The sequence below is a fragment of the Peromyscus eremicus genome, chromosome 7 (assembly GCF_949786415.1).
Source record: "Peromyscus eremicus chromosome 7, PerEre_H2_v1, whole genome shotgun sequence".
NCBI classification, from domain to species: domain Eukaryota; kingdom Metazoa; phylum Chordata; class Mammalia; order Rodentia; family Cricetidae; genus Peromyscus; species Peromyscus eremicus.
The window spans coordinates 100,604,735-100,624,744 of record NC_081422.1 but is presented as its reverse complement, the minus strand read 5'-3'; the positions used below and the strand labels follow the sequence as shown (position 1 = coordinate 100,624,744).

The following is a 20,010-nucleotide window of genomic DNA, read 5'->3' as shown; positions in this document are numbered from 1 at the left end:
AGGGGAGTTAGGGAGTTCTGTTCTGACAAGTGTCAGTGATCAAATACGGTATGTTCTAGCTTCATGGCAGCTAGTCTTCTCATCTGACCAGCCTCCTCCTGGTGCACTGGAGGCCAGCTCCAGGCATGGATGTATTTGGTTCTTTCACCCCAAGGCCAGGTCTTCCCTGGAGTGTGACTTGAGCATTTCTTGCTGGGCCTTCAGCAATGTAGATTCCAGCTGCCCTGCACCCCCAGCAGCAGAGTGGTCCACATGCTGGGGACCCTGTCCCTTGTCTGCTCCTGACCACATCCATGCAGATGCTTCACAAGCTCAACTAGAGCCCCTCCCCTCCCCTGAAGTTCTTTATGAGGTGATTGTTCTTAACCTGTCATGAACACTGCATACACACGGTGTCTTCCCTGTTCTCTCTCCTGACCTTACCATACCTGGCTGACCTCACACCCAGTCATTTCATCCCATGTCTCTTCTTGTCAACAGGACCTCAGAGGATCTATGCTGCTGATTGTTTTCTCTGCGTTTTATTGAATTGTTTAGCATGCACACACATGCACCAGGGCACACATGTGGAAGGCGGGGGACAACTTGCAGGAGTCGGTTCTCTCTTTCTACCATACAGGTTCTGGGCAGAGAGCTCAGGTCATCAGGGGCTGGAGAGATGGCTCAGCAGTGAAGAGCACTGACTGCTCTTGTGTCACTCTGACTGGTTTAATAAAAAGCTGAATGGCCAATATCTAGGCAGAACGTCCAGGTACAGAGGATGCTGGGAAGAAGGGCAGAGTCACCAGGAGATGCAGAGCAAGCAGGATGGGACTACAGAGGTGAAGTAATAAAGCCACGAGGCAGAAAGTAAATGAATAGAAATGGGTTAATTTAAGTTATAGGAGCTAGTTAGAAACAAGCCTGAGCTATCAGCCCAGCTTTCATAATTAATAAGTCTCCGTGTCATTATTGGGGAGCTGATGGTCCCAACAAAAAGGTCTGACTACAGACTGCTCTTCCAGAGGACCTGGGTTCAATTCCCAGCACCCACATGGCAGCTAACAACTGTCTACAACTCCAAGATCTGACACCCTCACACGGACATACATGAAGGCAAAATAACAATGCTTGGCAGCAAGGCCCTTTACCTACAAGTCATCTGGCCAGTTCTCTGTCCATTTCCATTAATTTACTTAAACAGCAAGCATCAGGCAAAACAAAGAAAAGCCCATAGTGACTAAGTTAAATTGCAAACTCTGATACTTTTAAGCAGATCTCTGGACTCTCTTCACACTCGCCAGACTCTGTGACACCTGAATTCTGACCATGGTACCTTAAGAGCCCAAGTCCAGGCAGGTACCCTGACACACTACGTACCAGCGAACAAACAGGGCCATCACACCACACATGCCCCGAGTAGACAAAAAAGCAGAGTGGCCGTCACGGTGACCAAGGAGGCCAAGGGACTTCTGGTGTGGGTGCACCAGCCTCTGACCCTGTGTAGAAATTCAGTCCAGCACACCAGGTGCTCGTATATCCAAGTGGTGACCCACAGGGACATTACAGCTCTGTGTAGGAGATGCTGCCAGTGGAAAGCAAAGCTCTCTCTCAACCCTGACCCAGGACACCTGCTCCTAGCTCTTAACTCTGGATTGCTAGAGGGTGACAGAGGGCCAGGCTGATTCTGGGTTTCCCACAATGGTACACATGAGATACGACTCCGTCTTCACCGCCCTTACACTTCCCAGAGGAGTCCAACCAATACTAGGTAAGACCCTATTGACTATCAAAATACTCCTTCCGAACACAGTGATTGGACAAGGGCTGAGTACACTCAAGACACACGGTGGGGAGACATTCCAGAAGCTCACTTCCACTGCTGCGGCCCCAAGGGCAGCCCAAGCACCTAAGAGTCCTCTCCCTCACTTCCCCAACCCCAGCCTAGGGCCTGGCACGGCCCAAGTGTCCAGAATACGTGTGTGGGTCCCTCAGAAGCCTGAGCTCCCTCCATGAGTACAGTCAGCAGCCTCTGCCCATGCCTAGGCCTGTGGCAAGTGTTCCCGCCCACATCAGGGTAGCTGTCTGCACTCGCCGGATGGTGTGCAGCTCAGTCACTCCACAGTGACACTCTGCAGTAACATGCATACCAACTGCACAGCCATTAATACCAGATTTAACTCTCTGCCTACAGCCCACCCACCATCCTCTCCCAAATAGATCTAGGGGATTTAAGCCAAATGAGCATGGCTCAAGACTATGTTTCAGAAAAATAAATCTATATTTCTAGCACCTTGCCCCACACTTGCCACACAGATCTGTGAGGGCCCTGCTCAGGGCACGAGGCTTCAAACGACAGCTGCAGTTGGTGGGAAAGTCTTTCCCTCTCCGCCGGTGTTCCCTGACGTAAAATGAGGGGCCACACTGCAGCTCCTTTACAGCTCTCACTTCCCCAGATCTGCACTGCATGGAGAGACAAGCTGGGATTCGTTCCTCCCTGCTTAACTGCCGCCAGAGTGGCAGACTCCCCAAGCCTCAGACTCAGGGCAGGCCCCTCTCTGGAGCTGACTTGACCAGAAGAGTGGCAGTGTCCACTTAGGGTTGCATCTGGAGGCTTTAGACAGCCCATTGCCTCCCACCATTGCTCAGACGCTCCAAGCTAAGGCAGAGTGTTAAAGGGCCAGGACCCATGCAAGTCCAAGCCAGCAAAGAACTTAGCCAGCTCTCTGGCCTGTCAGCCATGTCACTCAGCAATCTTCCCACAGAACCTCAGAAGAGCCAGCCTCACATGCCCCCAGGTGCCAAGCAACTGTAAAATGGATCCTATGTAGTTCTGAGTTCCAAAATCGGGTCTACATGAGAATACCAGAAATCTTTATGTCTACAATAAACTGGCCAATGTCTAGCCCTCCAATGGTCTGAATGCTTTTGTTCTTTCTAACAATTCACATTAAAGTTTAGTCCCCAAAGCAACAGTATTCCAACATGTGGTCTGTAAGAGGAAGTTGAATCATCAGGCTCTGCCTTATAAATGGGATTAGGGGCTCTCACGGAAGGCTTGGACACAGGGAATTTGGCTTTTTTGCCCACCTGTTATCTGCCAAGTGAGGTGGAACACATGGCACAGGACTCCTCCCCTGAAGGATATGGAATCGAGGTGCTACCTTGAAAGCAGAGAACAGCAACAGCCCTCACCAGCGGGCTAGCCCCTTGACTTTGGACCTCCCATCCCCAGAGCATGGGAAAACAACTTCTGATCTTTATACATTTCCCAACTTGGGACACTTTTTAAATTATAGCTGTTGTTTTGAGGCTACAGCACACTAGCAGCCCAGGTGGCCTTGAACTTGAACCTTCTGCCTTAGCCTCCTAAATGCTGGCATTGCTACTGTGTGCTAGCTACCATGCCTGAATTTGGGGGCATTCTGTTATAGTAAACAAAAAGCAAAAAAGCAAAACAAAAAACAAAAAACAAAACAAAACAAAAACCCTGCTTACCCCTCAGAGTGAGCCCATTACTACATAGTAAGAGCCCCTCATCCACAGAGTAAGCCCTTAGCTCAACAGAATAAGTCTCTTACTCCAGAACGAGGCCCTCCCACACAAAACAAGCCCAGCCACACAGAGCAAATTCCTCACTCAAGAGCAAGCCCCTTGACCCAGAGTAAGCCTTTAGCTCAACAAAGTAAGCCACTCACCCAAAAGCAAGTTCTTTGCCCAACAGTGTAAGCCCCTCACCCCACAGTGAGACTCTAAGCCTCACAATGGGGGTCCTTCACCCTATATTGAACCCCTTGAGGGCTCATAAATATTTCATTATATTCAACAGGGGAGGCTGCATATATAGAATACCCTTCAAGTGGGCCGCTGGGAAGTCTGGCCCATCACACACCAGAGAATGACCAAAGTACCACATGGTCAGACTCCTTGGCTGGTGTCGGCCTTCTACATCCCCACAAAGCTCCAATACAAGAAACCCAAGGCTGACTGGGTGATCCTGACTCATCCTGGTGCTTGGCAAGTTACTTCGTGTTAATGCCCTTGTGCCTAAGGAGACAATGGAAAGATACACTGAGGCAGCTGTGGCCTCGACCCAGATAAGAACACCACCCAAGCACTGTAGCCCTGACCCTTCTTCCTCCTATGTGGGATCCTCCCCTACAGTCTCCCCAAAAGCGCTTGCTTAGGCCTTGCCCTCATGACAGGACATGGAAGCACAGCTCTCCAGCATGCACAGCCCCTCAATCCTCGTCGAGGTCTGCTTCCCGATATGACTGTGAGGCTGACCTCCCCAGGGCTCCACCCTCAGCCCGTCCTCGTCCTCCTCCTCCTCCTCCTCCTCCTCCTCCCACATGTGTGGAAATGGAAGCATAAGAAAGTTGCTGTCAGTGGGGCGGTGGTGGCCCACACCTTTAATCCCAGCCCTTGGGAGGCAGAGCCAGGCGAATCTCTGTGAGTTCGAGGCCAGCCTGGGTTACAGAGCAAGATCCAGGAAAGGTGCAAAGCTACACAGAGAAACCCTGTCTCAAAAAACCCCCAAAAAAAAGAAAGAAAGAAAGTTGCTGTCCCGCTTGCCAAATGGAATTCCCTGTGACAGCTTTCTAGGGATTGCGCCTAGGGACTGCCCCTAGTTAGACCTCTCAAAGTTGAGCTAGTTTCAAGGGTCCCTCCTACTGGGCCAGACCAGGTCACACAGCAATAAAGTTGGGATATAGCAGCCATGGGGCCTGCTGCCATCTTATCCAGACCAGTGATGCGGAGCCAAGGGTGAAACCACAACTCAAACGTCAAAGCCATGTGTGACAGGCAAGTGAGAACAGCAGAAACATCTCAGCTCTGCTGTCCTGAGACGTACAAAGGCCCTCAGTGTCACCGTCTGCAAGTGTTTTCAAATCTGCCATCCTGCTTATCTGCAGGACAGACTCACGGGGCAGTCAGGAACCACTTACAAGCCCTAGGGCTGCTAAGCCCCACCCAGCTGGGAGGGCTGGTAAGAGCTGTGCTTCATCCCCCATCATGTCCTCGCCTCCTGGAACAGAATGTAAACGCTCAAGTCACCAAGGCCCACCTGCACTTCTGGAGATCAAGGTAGGGAATGGACTTCACAAGTAGAGGGCCCCAAAGACTGCTTACCTGTGGGACTGGGGCCCAGTAGTCTGCAGCCTCTTATGATGTGGCTCCCAGCTAGACCCTCTCTCAAGGACTTAGCCAGAGACGAAGACAGAGAATTTCATGGAGCTTAGCCAAACCTGCTTCACAGCAGCTGACAAACCCTCTCAAGTCACAGAGAGCCCAGACAAGCCTCCAGGGATGGAGTGGATCAAACTCCACTCCTGGCCACAGCTCTCCAGAAGCACAGAGTTCAGTCCAGCTGGTGGGCTTTATGTTTGAACCAACTACCCAGATAACCAAGGCTGTTTCACCTGTAACATCCTCCCTTTTGGGAAGCTGACACTGAACTTCCTCCAAACAGGCCCAGGCAGGGGCAAATAAGGCTCTTTCTCCAGCACCCTTGACCCCCACATTCTCTCCCTTGCTTCAGCCCCGATACTCAACTTTTCAAACCAGAAACACTCTATATCTTTAGTAAGCACCCCAAAGAAAGCCCAAAGCAGCCACTCCATCCTGCAGAGGGTGAGGATACTGGCTGTGGAGAACAGCACTGAGCAGCTACCACCAGCTGAGTGTACACGAAGGGCCTTGAAGAGGAGGGAGGTAGACAAAGAACACGAGTCTCTAGAAAGAGCTAGGATTATGGGAAACGTGGGCACGGAGCAGAGTCTGGGCAAACCCTGGCTTCCTGATCAGCCTGCAGAACTCTGAAGAAGCCAAGCCTAGGGATACCCTGGGCCGGTGGTACCCCCAAAGAGGGCTAGGCATCAGAGACCTCAACAAGAGAAGCTCGTGAAACCTGTGGCAAAGAACCCTGTTTCTGTATTGGATAGGGGGCTTAGAGGGTGAGCAGAGCAAAACATCTGGGCCTTAGGTTCTGACTCTCACCTTCATCTGGGCTGTGGGAGACGGGCAGGGCCTGCCCACTCTCACCCAGCCCTCCGAGAACTTTACAAGACTCAGTTTGTCCCCCTAGTTTAATGCCTCCGCCTTAACTGCAGTCCTCCACAGCCCAGGCTGTGAGCACCAAAGAGTAGAACCACAACCTCCATTTCATGTCCCTCCTGTCTGACCCAATGAGCAGGGAGCAGATGACAGACAGCTGCAGTGAAAACAATGTCAACAGGTCTGCCTTTATGTGCTGGATAATGCACCAAAACACTGGGATGACATTTGCAATCCACACTGAAGTGTCCTCGGGCTGCGAGAAGTCCACTGTTCAAAGGACCCTCACAAAGAGAGGAAAAGTCTGGACTGTCATTTGGTATGCATCTGCTCATGAGTTGTTTCTGAGAAGTGCTTTTGTTTTGTCCACGGGGAGCGGAGAGGTAGCTTTCATGGGCCCTCCCGGTTTCACAAGAGTCTGAGCAAACTGGCTTGCAGTCTCTACACCCTAGGACACTGAACACTGCACCTGGCTATGGTGGCCCAGGGAAGACAGGCCTACTCCTCCACATGGGAAGACAGGGGCTCACCACTAGGCGAGAGACAAATAGCTTTCAGGTCCCAAAAGAGAAGAAAAGTCTATGTCCTCACCTCTGAGCCATGGTCAGAAGGCCTGCATGTGCTCTAACAGAAACAGCTGGGGGAGCCTTAGGCTAGACACTCCACACCTGGCTGTTGGCCCAGGCTACACAAGCTCCCCCAGAGCACCCCTCAGCCCTTGAGGACCTGACCTACTCCTTGTCCTGCCTTCCTTCAGCTCACAGGTGGAGAGAAGGAGACACTTAAAATCTCTGAACTCCACACTCTCCCCTACTTGCACATGGTGACTATGTTCCAACAGAATACACTTTGGTGACTGATCTGTTTAGCAGGAAACAGCTACGTCTCAACTTCCTGGCGGGGTGTACATGAGAGGCCTGGCCCCAGGCCAGCTGCTGGTGAGAACTACAGGCAGCCCAACTCCTGTAGATGACCCACAGGAGCCATCTACTAGCCACCATCGACCAGAGAGTTCAGAGGGCCGATGCTCTTTGAAGCCACAGACAGAAAGCTTCTGCTCCTTTGATTCAATGCCAAGAATTCCTAAACAAACATGCAGATTCTCTCTCCTGCCCCAACCTCTGAAAAACATGTCTTTGTCTCTGAGGTCATGGAAATTAGTGCACCCCAGAACTCCAATGGTGACTAAGGTTCTAAGACGCTACTCAACCACCAGACTGAGGAGCCTAAGCCCTTTAGGGGACTGATTCCATTCAGCCCACACCTTTCCCAATCTTAAGGTCCCCACTCCCTTCTCAGGCATACCAAATTCAACCCCAGCAATCAAACAAGGTCACAAAAAAGGCCTCTATCAGCTCCTGCAGATACCAGGCCTATCTCTGCATCTCACTGCATTGTCTAGGCTGAGATGGAACCGCAGTGGGCTCCAGGGGAAGGCCCCTCAGATGAACCCCCCCAGGTGAAACCTAGCCATGCACCTGCATCAAAGCTGTGCTTCCGCCCCACGCCATGCCAATACCCTCACCTGGTGCCCATGGAGTGTGTAGAGCAGCCGGCCCTCCATCAGGTCCAGGATCTTCAGGGTTGAGTCGCTGGAGGCTGTGATGAGGTAGCTTCCCGATGGGTGGAAGGAGAGGGCATTCACGGCTGCACTGTGTACTGGAGAAAGGACAGCCATCAGGCACTGGCTGGGAGGCCCACAGAACACAGCTGAAGCCTGGGACAGGCACTGAGAGTCATCAGTCTCTTGGCCTTGGGTGACCAGGCTAGGACAGCCATTACTTATCGAGGTAGGGAACCCTACATGGATTTCCCAGGAGAGTGGCACAACTTATGGATGGGGACCAAGGGCAGGCAAAGGGAGACAGATACAGCAAGCAAGAGGATCACATGATCCTTCTTCACCTTTCCCCTAACACTCTGCAGTGAAACTGGAAGGGAAGCGGCAAATAGAGTGCTGAATGTTTGACATTCTGTTACTGCAGGGAAACCCTCCAAATACAATACAATGTGATGTCCTGCAGGACGGACTCGTGTGGGGACAGCAAGCAGAAGATGCAGACTGTCAGGGGCCAGCAGGGCTTGAACTCCCATCCTTGTCTCCTCACCGGCCTGCCTTGTGACCCTAAACAGTCACCCTGACTGACCCAGGCAGATTCTTCATCTGCACCACAGCACTGTTGGGGCTGGCATGGGGATGCTACCAGTTAATCTCAACTGAACCCTTGGACCCCAGTGCCAGCATGGGTATCCCTCTCCTCTGGCCCCTGTGCCCTTCGACTCTACCCATTTAGCATTCATGACTCCCTTCCCCACCATCTCTACCAAGCCTACCATCTATTCTGGTGTCCCTCATTCTCCAAAAATCAGTCACTCCGACTTTGGTGGCTTGCCCATCTGTAAAGCCTTTTCACCCCTTGTTCCCAATGGGCCTAGAAGTCTCTTGCCCTGTCCCTGATCTTCAAGCTCTCCACTTAAATTCAACTCCCCTGGGAAGCTTTCTGAGGAGGTAACTTCAAGTTAAACTCCTTGCTGGGCCCTGTTCATTCGTCCTTCCAGACACCACAAGCCTCACACCAGTTCACCCGCTCCTTTCTGCGCTGTGTTCAGAGGACATCACCACCTCCATCAGAGACCAAGCCAAGTGCCTCGCTACTGCTCAGTGTCTGGCACCGAGTGGGACTCAGAAAATGGAGAGGGAGCAGTTACTTAGTTCAGAAAGAAGCCCCTGAGACTACACAGCCCTTCCCTGAGGTTGAAGGCATGTTGTGTATGGAGCTAGTAGAGATGGGCAGAGCCACGTAGTCTCCAAGGGGAAGGAGCAACATCACAGCCAACGCATGAACCTACTCATCACAGCTGCTGCAAAGACCTTTAAACCTTCCTGTTCACTACCACTACTCTACTGAAGAAACCAGAGCAGCTGAGAGAATCACGACCCTGATGTGTTGGCATTGCCACAAATAAAGAGGCAAGTTCAAAAGCCAGGCTCTCCCCTGGGCTCTGGGAGGATGCAGGAACCTCTGCAAGGCCCTCAGCAGAGCCCACGATGATTACAGGAAGCCTTAGATCCTAACCACACTGGTGTAGTGATGTGCTGGGGAGTGTGGAGACATGTTCCCAAGCACACTTAGGGGAGACAGCCAAGGCTTTATGTAATCTGGTATTTATATCTGAACAGCATGCTCCAATGACACAACTCCAGGAGGCAGCCTGGAGAAGATCTGAAGGCTTCTGCAGCCCACTCCTGGAGACCCTCAGCCTGCCCTGGAAGGAAGGCCACCCGAGCCCCACCTAAGCAAAGAAGCAGAAGCAAGGACAGTGGCAGACAGGTGAGCATGGTGAGGCATGCTCAGGGAGCCTGGGCTTCCCTGAACCACCGGGACGGCAGCGGCACACAGACATACATACAGAAAAACATACCATATGTACAAAAATAAATGAAATTAAAAAAACACCTCTTGAGTAGGGTGGGGGTGCGGAGATGTTTTTAGGAACCAGTGACCAGAGAACTCAGGACTAAGAATTTCAACTCCAGCTCCTGGGCATGACAAGGGCAAGCCTGCTGAAAGCCAGTCAGGAAAACCACCTGCCGAGCGGTGATGGTGCACACCTTTAATCCCAGCACGCAGGAGCAGAGGCAGGTGGATCTCTGTGAGTTTGAGGCTAGCCTGGTCTGCAGAGCGAGAGTTCTAGGACCGCCAGGGCTACACGGACAAACCCTGTCTTGAAAAACCAAAAAAAAAAAAGAAGAGAAAAAGAAAACCATCTCTCTTAGAAACCCTGTGAACAAAACACTAGGGTGCGTGGGATCCAGCGTGGGAATGGTGGGCAGACTCCCAGGCCCTTCCCACTGAAGAGCCAGATTTGCCTTCCAGCTGCGTGGCTGTAGGCAAGCCTCACGCTCTCTGTGGGTGAAGCGGGAGTGCCCATGTCTGGCTGGTCACCCAGGTCTGTGCCTGGATCACGGACCTGCACATGCCTGTAAATCACAAAGCACATTCTGAGTTCTGGGATGGCGGAGGCTGCTGCTCAGATGTTTGAACAGTCTTAACGTGGGCTCTGAGCATATGGCGCTTAACCCACCTCCACGGGAAGTGGCACTCCCAGGGCTCCCCCAACCCATACTGAATTGGGAAATCAGAAATGCTCCTTGCATTGATAGGCTAGAGCCAAGAAACTCCTTGCCTGGGAGGACAGTCAGTCAGCCTTAGATAAACAGTGATGGTTCTCTGCTAAAGCTCAAAGCTGAAGCAAGCATTACTCCAACAACTCAACCAAGGGCAGGACACATGACCATGGGGCAGCTGGGTGCACACTGCAGTAGTACTAACTACATTCTCTCAGAAGAGCCCATCAGCCTCACAAACTAGAAAGCTACTTAAGTGTCTGGCAACCACCCAGCATCACCAGGGGAGACATTCAGAATCACTGTGTCCTTAGGATTTCTTAGGGATCTGGAACAGAACAGAGATCAGAGGTTGGCTACCCCAGTACTGAGAGGCCTTTTTGAGCAATCAGCCTCCAAACAGATCTATGGGTGCACTGAAGAGGTGTGCGTCTCCCAAGCACTGTTTTAGCCATGGGGCTCCTTGGGAAGGCCCTAGCCTTGAGCAGACCTATCCGGAGCCTAGCATCAGACAGTAGAGTGAGAGGTGTTTCTCCCCCCGCCACCCAGGTGATCCCCAAGGCTAAGGGGTGAGTTTGCTCTCATGTGAACACCTACCAGGTGCCACAGCCTTGTGTGAGAAGCTCAGGAGGAAGCTGGCTGTGTTTATAGGCTGCCAAAAGTCCCCACGAGGCTCCACCACACACCAGGACAGCTGACAAATAGGGCCCTACAGCCTTGCTGAGAAGTTCTATCCCAAGAGGCAAGGAGAGCAGCAAACATCCACTGAAAGCTTTCAGAAGAACCTGTGGGTTACAAGCACTCTGGTCCACTCGAAACTCGGCCTTGATGCTCACTCAAGTCCACACACCTCCTAGCTCAGTTAGCACTGAGCTGTCGTCCTTCTGCCCATGACCAAGCTCACTCCCTTGAGAGCCCACAGCCCTCTCCCCATCTCCTCTCTATTGTCCCACCCCCTGCCTGCCTCCTCCTGAGACCCTGTTCTCGTTCTGCCTCTGCCTTCCCCAGCTATCTCAAGGTTCTCAGTCTGGCTGCTTTGGAGACCTTTGCTCTTCAGTGATCCTCCAATAATAAGAGCACAGAATATGGCACTGGCCCTTCTCATGTCCCAGATCCCAGGGCCCAGTGGGACCCTCCACCACCACAGCATCTGCTTCTGCCTCTACTCACTGTACGTAAGTGGTCCCCTTGGTCTGACCCCTCTGCACTCTGATGCCTGCTACACTGGGCATGGAAATCCATGCACCAGCGGCCAGGGTCTATCACCCCCACACACCCTAGCAGAATCTTACTCAACACTTGTCCTCTCAAATGCCCCTCATCCATTTGCTCCTTGAGTGTTATGCCCCAGAGCTGCCAACCACAAAGATTTGGAACCTTAGGTTTAGAGGTGGCATTCAAGGTCCTTCCAGTGAGTGCATGCTGCTATAACTCATGAACATCAGCTCTAGGCTCCTGATCCATCAGGGAGACTCGGACTCTGCCAGAGACAGCTAGAAATCCTCTTCTCCCAGCGTGGGGATTGTGTGGCACATAGCACACCAAGCACTGCACTAGAATCCCTACACGTCCTCTCTCATCGGATTACCGCTCACAGATCACCCCTCACAGAACACTGCCTGCACTCCCGGCTGCTGCATGCCCGGCTGCTGCATGCCCGGCTGCTGCATGCCCTCGTCCCTTTCCTGCCTCCCTCTCTCTGTCCAAGCCCTGCTGGCTCTGCCGCCTTCACCAGTCAACGTGGAGATAATACCCAGTCTCCAACCCTGGGCCTTCCCTTAGACCTGGCCTGGAACAGAAAAAAGAAGTCTCTGAGCCTGAGGGAGGCCCACACCTCTCCAGATGGAAGGCTGAGCACACTGCTGTTCTGCTCCAGAAGCCGGGAAAGAACACCAATGGCAGATGCCTAGGCTCTCAGAATAGAAAGACCTGGTTCTCGTGGCTAAGGCCTGCCACCTGGTGGTGGTCGAGTGTACTGTACGCCTAGACAAATCCCAGGGAGGGCCAGGAGCAGCAGGAACTGTCACTGTTAACATGTTGTGCCAGCCACTTTCCATTCTTCACATGAGCTAACACAAACCCCATATCATATGAAATCAATGTAAGATGAACCCTATCATTGTCCCAAGAGCTCCAAGGAGTCAACTGAACTCGCCCAGTGTCACACCGCTGGGAATGATGAAGCTGCCTACAGAACCCACACTCCACTCTGTCCTGTCCCAAACCAGGAACTTCTCCCCGTTCCAGAAGGTCTGCTCACCTCAGTGACTCAAGAAGGGGTCCAACATCTGTGAAGCAACCAAGAAAGTGCTGCTGGGGATACTGGGTAGTGAGCGCTAAAGACTGAGCTCCAGGCCAGGCAGCGGTGGTGCATGCCTTTAATCCCAGCACTTGGGAGGTCAGAGCCAGGCGGATCTCTGTGAGTTCGAGGCCAGCCTGGTCTACAGAGTGAGATCCAGGAAAGGCACAAAGCTACACAGAGAAACCCCATCTCGGAAAAAAAAACAAAAAACAACAACAAAAAAAGACTGAGCTCCAAACTAATGTCAACTCCCTGCTGCTCCGACATCCAAAGGTGACAGTTAAGTAAGGCGCCTGGGCCCGGAAGCGGAGCCTAGCCCCAGCTAAAGTCAATCTTTTACTTGGTTCACGGCTCTAGGCAGATCTGGAGAGAATACCATGAGGCCAAGCTCCCACCAACAATGACCACTATGGGTAGCCCTGTCTTCCTGACCCTAGGAAGTCATCTCTGTCACAGGGAGAAATGAACAGTAAGGGAGCTCTCAAGAAGTAGCCCTCAGGGACAGTCCTAGCCAGAAACCCACAAAAGACTCCCCAGCTGAGTGTATGTGAGTCTGCTATCTCCTAGCAGGGTACCTCCTAATCAACATGCCAAGCCAAGACAGCTACACCACCAACTTATTCATCCTGGTTAACCCAACAGCCACAGGATTCCTCCCAACTCAGGGCTGGTCCTGGGCCTGGTTAATCACCCCAGCAATGAACCAAAAGCCTGGCACTAGCAGTCTCACCAGAGCTCCCTTTGGCCTGGGACACTGTTCACCACTCACGCTGATAATGCTGCAGCAGCCGGTGAGTCCGCACATCCCACACCTTCACCGTGTTGTCCATGCCCGCAGCAGCGATGCATGTCCCACTGGGGTGGAAGTCCACGTAGGTGACAAAGCTGGAAAGACACGACAGTCACGTGCCCTGAGAGGTCCTCCTGGGTTAGGATGGACCCAGAAGTGTCCTGCCCCTGTTTGTCTGTCCACACAGTTCCCTCAACCTGGAACATGCTTCTTTACCAGGTGGCCAAGAAAGACCAAGAGGTAGGTGACATCAGTGGCCAGCAGTGAAGTAAAGCAGACTTATCAGGGACCATGTCCCTCCCTCCCCCCCTCCCCCCTCCCCCTCCCTCCCTCCGTCCCTCCCTCCTGACATTTTTTTGAGACAACAGCTCGCCATTCACTATGCACCCAGACTCATCTTCCCACCTCCCTTCCTCAGTACAAAGATAACAAGTGTGTGTAACCATATCCAGCCCACTGCTGAGTTCTCAGTACAAGTGGAAACAGCGATCTTCAGACCAACAAGTCAGCCAAGTTGCTCTGAGGTTCCTTTTGCCAGGGCTAGCTCCAAAACAGGTCCTGCCAACTGAGGCACAGGTGGGAAGGTCCACCAGGGCTACAAGAACTACTAATCCATCTATCTCTAGAAGACAGCCAAGAGCCTTCAATGCACTATCCATGGTACTCGGGCACTCTGGAGGGGCCCCTGTCTGTGAGTCCCGGCTTACGGAAAGAGGAGTAAAGCTGCAGTCTGCTTAGACACTTAGGAAAGCTAAGTCCTGCTCAGAGGCAGGCTCCTCCTACTCTCCATGTATGATGTGGCACAGAACAAAGAGCCACTGCCTGCTACAAGAACCGGAGGCTTTCGTTCACATATCATCACCACAGGTGATGCTAAGTTTTAACATGCAGTTTAGGGGGCTGATTCAATGCTCCGAGAGACACAGTATATTCTGAGAACTAGAAACTAAAGGGGGAAAGAGACCGAATTATTGCATGACTTTAAGTGAAGTGTTTCTGCTCTCTGTGGGGTGGGGAGCAGGCTTAACTATCCATCCACAAAGGAAAAGGTACAAAACTCATATAAAAGGCAAGTCAGCCAAAGAGCAGCAAGCAGGCCTGCCACTTACATAGTCCCAGTCCCCAAAGGCCACTGAGCTGTGCAGGAGCACCTGCAGATGGAGGACACCAATAGGGACTCACCCGCCATGCTCACAGTATGAGTGGACACACTCCCGACTGGTCTTGTCCCACAGCTTGACAGTCTTGTCATCACTGGCAGACACGATGAGCCGCCCATCAGGGGAGAACCTAAGTTGAACGGGGCATAAGGCACACTACTAACAGACTCTTGGGTTACCACACCATGTTCTCTACAGCCACCTCTCCCCGCATGCTGTTTCCTGATCCAGGAATACTTTGAGCATTTTAAGCTTTTTGTGTTATTATTGTTTTGACATAGGGTCTCACTGTGTAGCCCTGGCTGGACTGCAACACTCTATATGTAGATCAGGCTGGCCTCAAACTTAAGATACTGTTCTGAGCCTGTTTCCTTTTCTGCCAAATGAGGACGCTCCCTAGCTGGCAGAACTGTCTGGAGGAACGAGGGCCAAGTGCACAGGGTACTGACAGGAGCTTGCTGCTGCTGCCGCTGCTGTCCTGGGAGTACTCAGCATCCCTGGCAGAGGGGCATGGCTGACTAATATTATCACACATGAGCTCAATGGAGCTCCCGACAAGTTCAATGCAGCAACCACAGCTGCTGACGTAGTACAGATTAGGAAATCAAGGCTCAGGGATACATCAAAGGGAAGCTACGCAACTTGCCCAAGGTCACAGGCTGATACAGTTCCTCTCTGTCCCCCACAACCCCTGCATCCTCCCGGGTTTTCCAGTCAGGGAATGCTCACTTGGCACAGCGGACCCAGTTGATGTGCTGGCTCAGGGAAAATAGGAATCTCTGGCGATGAGTTGACCACACCTTGACTGTCTTGTCATCAGAGGCTGTCACGAGCGACTGGCCATCACTGCACCAGTGGACACTCCTCACTGTGGCCGTGTGTGCACGGAACACGGTTGACTCACCCTTGCTATGAGGATAGACATCCAGACTCAGGAGATTCATAACAGTGGCCTGAGGAGCTACAAATACAGCAAGTTCTCTCGACCTCTCCAGGCCTGACTGTCCGAGTCTCCCCTCAGAAAGGCAAGAGCCTCCCCAACAGAAACAAAGTGCTTTTCCCCCACCTCTACCCTCACGAGTCCTTCCAACCTAAGGAGACAGCCCCAACTGAAGCCCTCTGCTGGCACCTCTCAGAGGTCATCAGAGGTCACATGTCCCACTGTGACCAGCTCAAAGCCAGGATAAGGACCCAGGAGGGACAGCTCTTACACCAAGTCCCTCGATGCTGTCAGTCCCTTGATCCACAACTCACACATTGGGGACCCAGATGCGAACAGTCTTGTCTCTGGAGCCTGAGGCAAGCAGGTGTCCTGACGGGGAGAAGTTCACACAAGTCACAGCGTCCTTGTGGCCCGTGAAGCGGTAGGCACGTGACTGGGGCTTCATGTGCCAGATCATGAGGCATGAGTCCATGGAGCCGCTGGCTGAGGACAGTGGGTGACATGATTATTCTCAGATCTCGAGAACCTTGAGCACCTGCCTCATTGCTGGGGACACAGGAGAGCAACAAGCCCAGCTCCACCTTCACAGACACCCCCAGCAGGGCAATGGAAAGGATCCCATGGGATGGCCCGCACTTCCTATGACTGCTGACATGGAGTTTGAAGAGTTATGGCCTGGCAGTTCTCCATGCAGCAGGCCAACACAGGAACCAGACTGACAGGCCATTCACATGCCATTTCGGACTGCAACCCAAGGTCCTATGAAATGACCCCTGTGGGGTCTCCCCAGTGATACTCCGAGAGCACGGGGCAAGTCCTCCCGACACTCAGGAGCCAGTCAGACACAGAGGGCCTTTAACTACTCAAAGGACCAACTTGGGGCTAGAGAGATGGCTCAGCGATTAAGAGCACTTGCTGCTTTTCCAGAGGATCCGGGTTTAATTCCCAGCAAGCACAGGGTGGCTCACAACAGTCTATAACTTCAATTTCGGGGAGTCCTGTGTCCTCTTCTGGACTCTGGGGGCACCATGCACATGCATGGTACACAGACAAACATGCAAACATTCATACAAATAAGACAATCTAAAAATAAATAAAAATGAAAGAAAGGACCAACTTAGTAAGACACCTAAGGAGGGAACACAAAAATGGCTTCAGCTCCCTCTTTGTTTACAGCAAACCACTACACTGACAGCTTCTGGCAGGAAACCTCAACAACACGATAAAGAGGCAAGCCTCAGCCATGGAGAAAGGAAGAATCTGCAGCAGGAAAGCTGGTTAGGAACAAATATAAGAAGTGTACTAGGAAGGGCAGTGGCATGGAATTGGGAGATGGACCTCGTTCAACATCTTTCTCACCAGTAGGTCTCTGTAAAAAGAAAATGTGCCACATTCCCGTGGGCAATCAAACTGAAGACTCAAGAAAAAGGAGCCAGTTTGGGGCCCATGCCACAGAGCAGACTCAAGAAGTGGCCAGGATGTGGAAAAACCTAGACCCTAGTCTCTCAAAGGATGCATGACCAGCATGCACAGAGCCTGAATGGATCTGCACCAATTCCTTTTTGTATAAATTATAGCTTCCAATTTAATGTTCATTATGGGATTCCTGATTGTGTGGAACAAGTGTGTCTCTGATTGTTGTGCCTTCTTTTTGGGTTCTTTTCCTTGTTTGTTTTCTCCAACTCTGATGCGATAGTTTTTGTTTTATCTTTTTTTTTAAAGATTTATTTATTTATTATGTATACAGTGTTCTGCCTGCATGTATCCCTTCAGGCCAGAAGAGGGCACCAGATCTCATTACAGATGGTTGTGAGCCACCATGTGGTTGCTGGGAATTGAACTCAGGATCTCTGGAAGAACAGCCAGTGCTCTTAACCTCTGAGCCATCTCTCCAGCCCTGTTTTATCTTACATTATATTTTATTATTATCCCTTAGAAGCCTGTTTTTTTCTAATGTGAGACAGCAAGGGAGTGGGTCCAGATGGGAGGGGATGTGGGAAGGAACTGTGAGAAGTAGAGGGAGGGGAAACCGTAATCATGATGTATTTTGTGAGAAAAAGAATCTTTTTCAATAAAAGGAAAAAATTAAAATAAATAAAGGCTGCATGACCCTGGCAAGGCTGCTAACCTCTCTGAACATTATACCCTTGTCATACACCACGGAGCTTATGGAGCCTCATAAGCAATACAAAGGACTAGACAAGACAGCATGTCTGGCTGTACTCTGGTGTTCCCACACCAGTCTTCCCAGGAAGAACCTCAGCCTTCTCAGTTTAGAATCTAGAGCCCCAGACAAGATAGATGCCTTCTCTTACCCAGCTGCTTCGTGTTGAGACTGAAGTCCACACTGGTAACTGCATCTCGGTGGCCCTTAAAATGCCTCTCCAGTGAGGGGTCATCCTATGGGAGAGCAAGGTCAAATGGGTAAAACCCGAGGAAGGGGCTTCTCTGGGACCAAGACTCTTCCTATAACCAGGAGATGTTGAAAACACTCAAGGTATTTTTTTTCTGAGACAATGTTTCTCTATATAATAGTCCTGGCTGTCCAGGAACTCACTCTGTAGACCAGGCTGGCCTCGAACTCACAGGATCCACCTGCCTCTGCCTCCTAATTGTTGGGATTAAATGTGTGAACCACCACCGCCTGGCCACTCAAACATTTTTATAACTTGTATATAGGAAATCCTAAGGAATTCACTAAAAACTATTAGAATAAATGAGTAAAGGAAGGAAGGATACACAATCTACAAAAACAGGCCCATGAGCAGATGAATCAATAAATCCACAACAAATAAACCAAATATGGGTCGAGTGTGGTGCCACATACCTTTAATCTCAGCACTCAGGAGGCAGGGGCAGGTAAACCTCTGTGAGTTCTAGGTCAGCCTGATCTACATAGTGAGTTCCAGGCTAGCCAAAGCTACATACAAGACTTTAGGAGTTATACCCCAACCATAGTAAGTTATCTCCTTTCACCTCAAACATCAAAAACTTCAAAAAGAAAAAAATTTTAGGAGCTCCAAGGAACCCAGCTTGGGAAAGGGCATTCCTATGGCATAGCACAGCCACTGCTACCCCACAAAGCTGTACCCAAAACAAAGGTGAGGCCCAGTGCCCAGCTCCACCCCCAACACACCTGCCAGACCACGCCTTTTAACAGATGGAGTGGCAGTTCAGGGGGAGGGCTCCAACTAAGCAGCAAGTGCCCATTCTGTCTCTTGTCCTCACATGAGCCTCTTGGAAAAATAAAGGCAAGGCAGTGTCCATCCTAGGCTCAGTGAGCAGAAGCATGTTCAGGTCCAACCCTGATCAGTGGGACCCCCTTCCCAACGCCCTCTTCCCTGCGTAGTTCCCTGCATGTGGGCCTCTTCTCCCTTAAAAACAGTGTGTTGTCACTTATGTAAGCAGAATATCAGACTGGCAGTCAAAAGTCGAGGTTCTATTTTTGCCCAAGTCTTTAGGTGCATCAGGGGCCATCGGGTACCACCTCGCCAGAGCACCAGGCACTTTGGAAGCGAACTCTTATTTAAAAGACCAATTTGGAGTCCTTTTCTGGACTGGGAGAGAGGTCACAGTCGGTCCCAGGTCATACTACAGGCCTCCGACACCTCAGGCATCCCAATGGCCTACAGTTTCCACCGATTGGAAAGGACGTCGCCTCCAAGAAGACATAAGAAGCGGACAGGATGACCAGGCTCACACTGGTCCCAGGCCACGACAAGGCCTTGCATGGGTCTTCTTTGCTAAGCCGCAAATCCCAGAGGCAGGGACCTGTTTGTTCGCCTGGGTTGTCCAGCATCTGGCCTGGCGCTTGGAGAGCTGAGTCAATGCCCAGACCCACTCCATGATCTTCGTGGGGAGGCAACCCCAGAATGCCTCTCGCGGCCATTGCTCCAGCTACCCAGGCGACCACTCTACAGGGACTTACCGGGGTGGGAGCGGCCATGGCGGGGCTGGCAGGGCTGGCAGGACCAGCAGCACCCCAAAATCCCGAGGTAGTTGCGGCGGCAGTTGTGCCAGTTCAGTTTCCGCGCCCCCAATCGCCGCCAATAGCAACGCCGGCGGAGTCGCCGCGTCCCGCCCACTGCAATTAAAGGAGAAGAGCCCTATGTTTTTCCCCGCCGACCGGAAGTGGGGCCGCTCGCCAGGCGCCAAGGTCTCGTCCTCCAGCTTCGCCCGATGAGATGACCCGCCGAGTAGCCAAAAGCCTCAGTTCGCCGTCACACCTTCCTTCTGAGAACTTTAAAAAAAAAAAAAACCCTAAATAAAGGTTTCGGGCCTTCGGCTCATCGTCTAGCTCAGGTAACAGAGCGCGCAGCCCTCCGGGAAATGAAGTTCTACATAGCACTTACCCTACAGTCTAGATAAAAGTAGAACTACATTTCCCGAGATGCCCCGGGGTGGGCGGAGCTTTACCGTTCAGGGAGACGGCCTTAAGGATACCGGAAGGAGGACACTGGTGTTGCTGTTTGGTGCTGCCTTAAAGCTTCCGCCTAAGGCGCCATTGAGAACCGGTTACTCGCCCTCGGGACCTCAGAATGGTTGGTTCCTCCGAATGCTCCTAAGCGTCTATTTAAAAGGACTGGAGTCACTCAGAATCACAACCATGGAGTAGAGAGACCTGTGTTCAATTTTTTTTTTTTTTTTTTT

At 51.7% G+C, this 20,010-nt stretch overlaps 1 protein-coding gene across 1 annotated transcript in view; it reads right to left on the bottom strand.

Moving 5' to 3' along the window:
* Positions 1 to 19,706, bottom strand: part of Poc1a (POC1 centriolar protein A) — a 69,250-nt gene extending 49,544 nt beyond the window's left edge. Inside the window, exons 1-7 of the mRNA XM_059268525.1 lie at positions 19,289 to 19,706; positions 17,676 to 17,760; positions 15,672 to 15,843; positions 15,147 to 15,326; positions 14,440 to 14,547; positions 13,237 to 13,352; positions 7,562 to 7,695 (exon numbers count right to left, since the gene is read on the bottom strand). Coding sequence (XP_059124508.1) covers positions 7,562 to 7,695; positions 13,237 to 13,352; positions 14,440 to 14,547; positions 15,147 to 15,326; positions 15,672 to 15,843; positions 17,676 to 17,760; positions 19,289 to 19,306 — 813 coding nt within the window. The 5' untranslated portion in view covers positions 19,307 to 19,706. The remainder of the gene's footprint in view (positions 1 to 7,561; positions 7,696 to 13,236; positions 13,353 to 14,439; positions 14,548 to 15,146; positions 15,327 to 15,671; positions 15,844 to 17,675; positions 17,761 to 19,288) is intronic.
* Between the last annotated feature and the right edge of the window lie 304 nt (positions 19,707 to 20,010).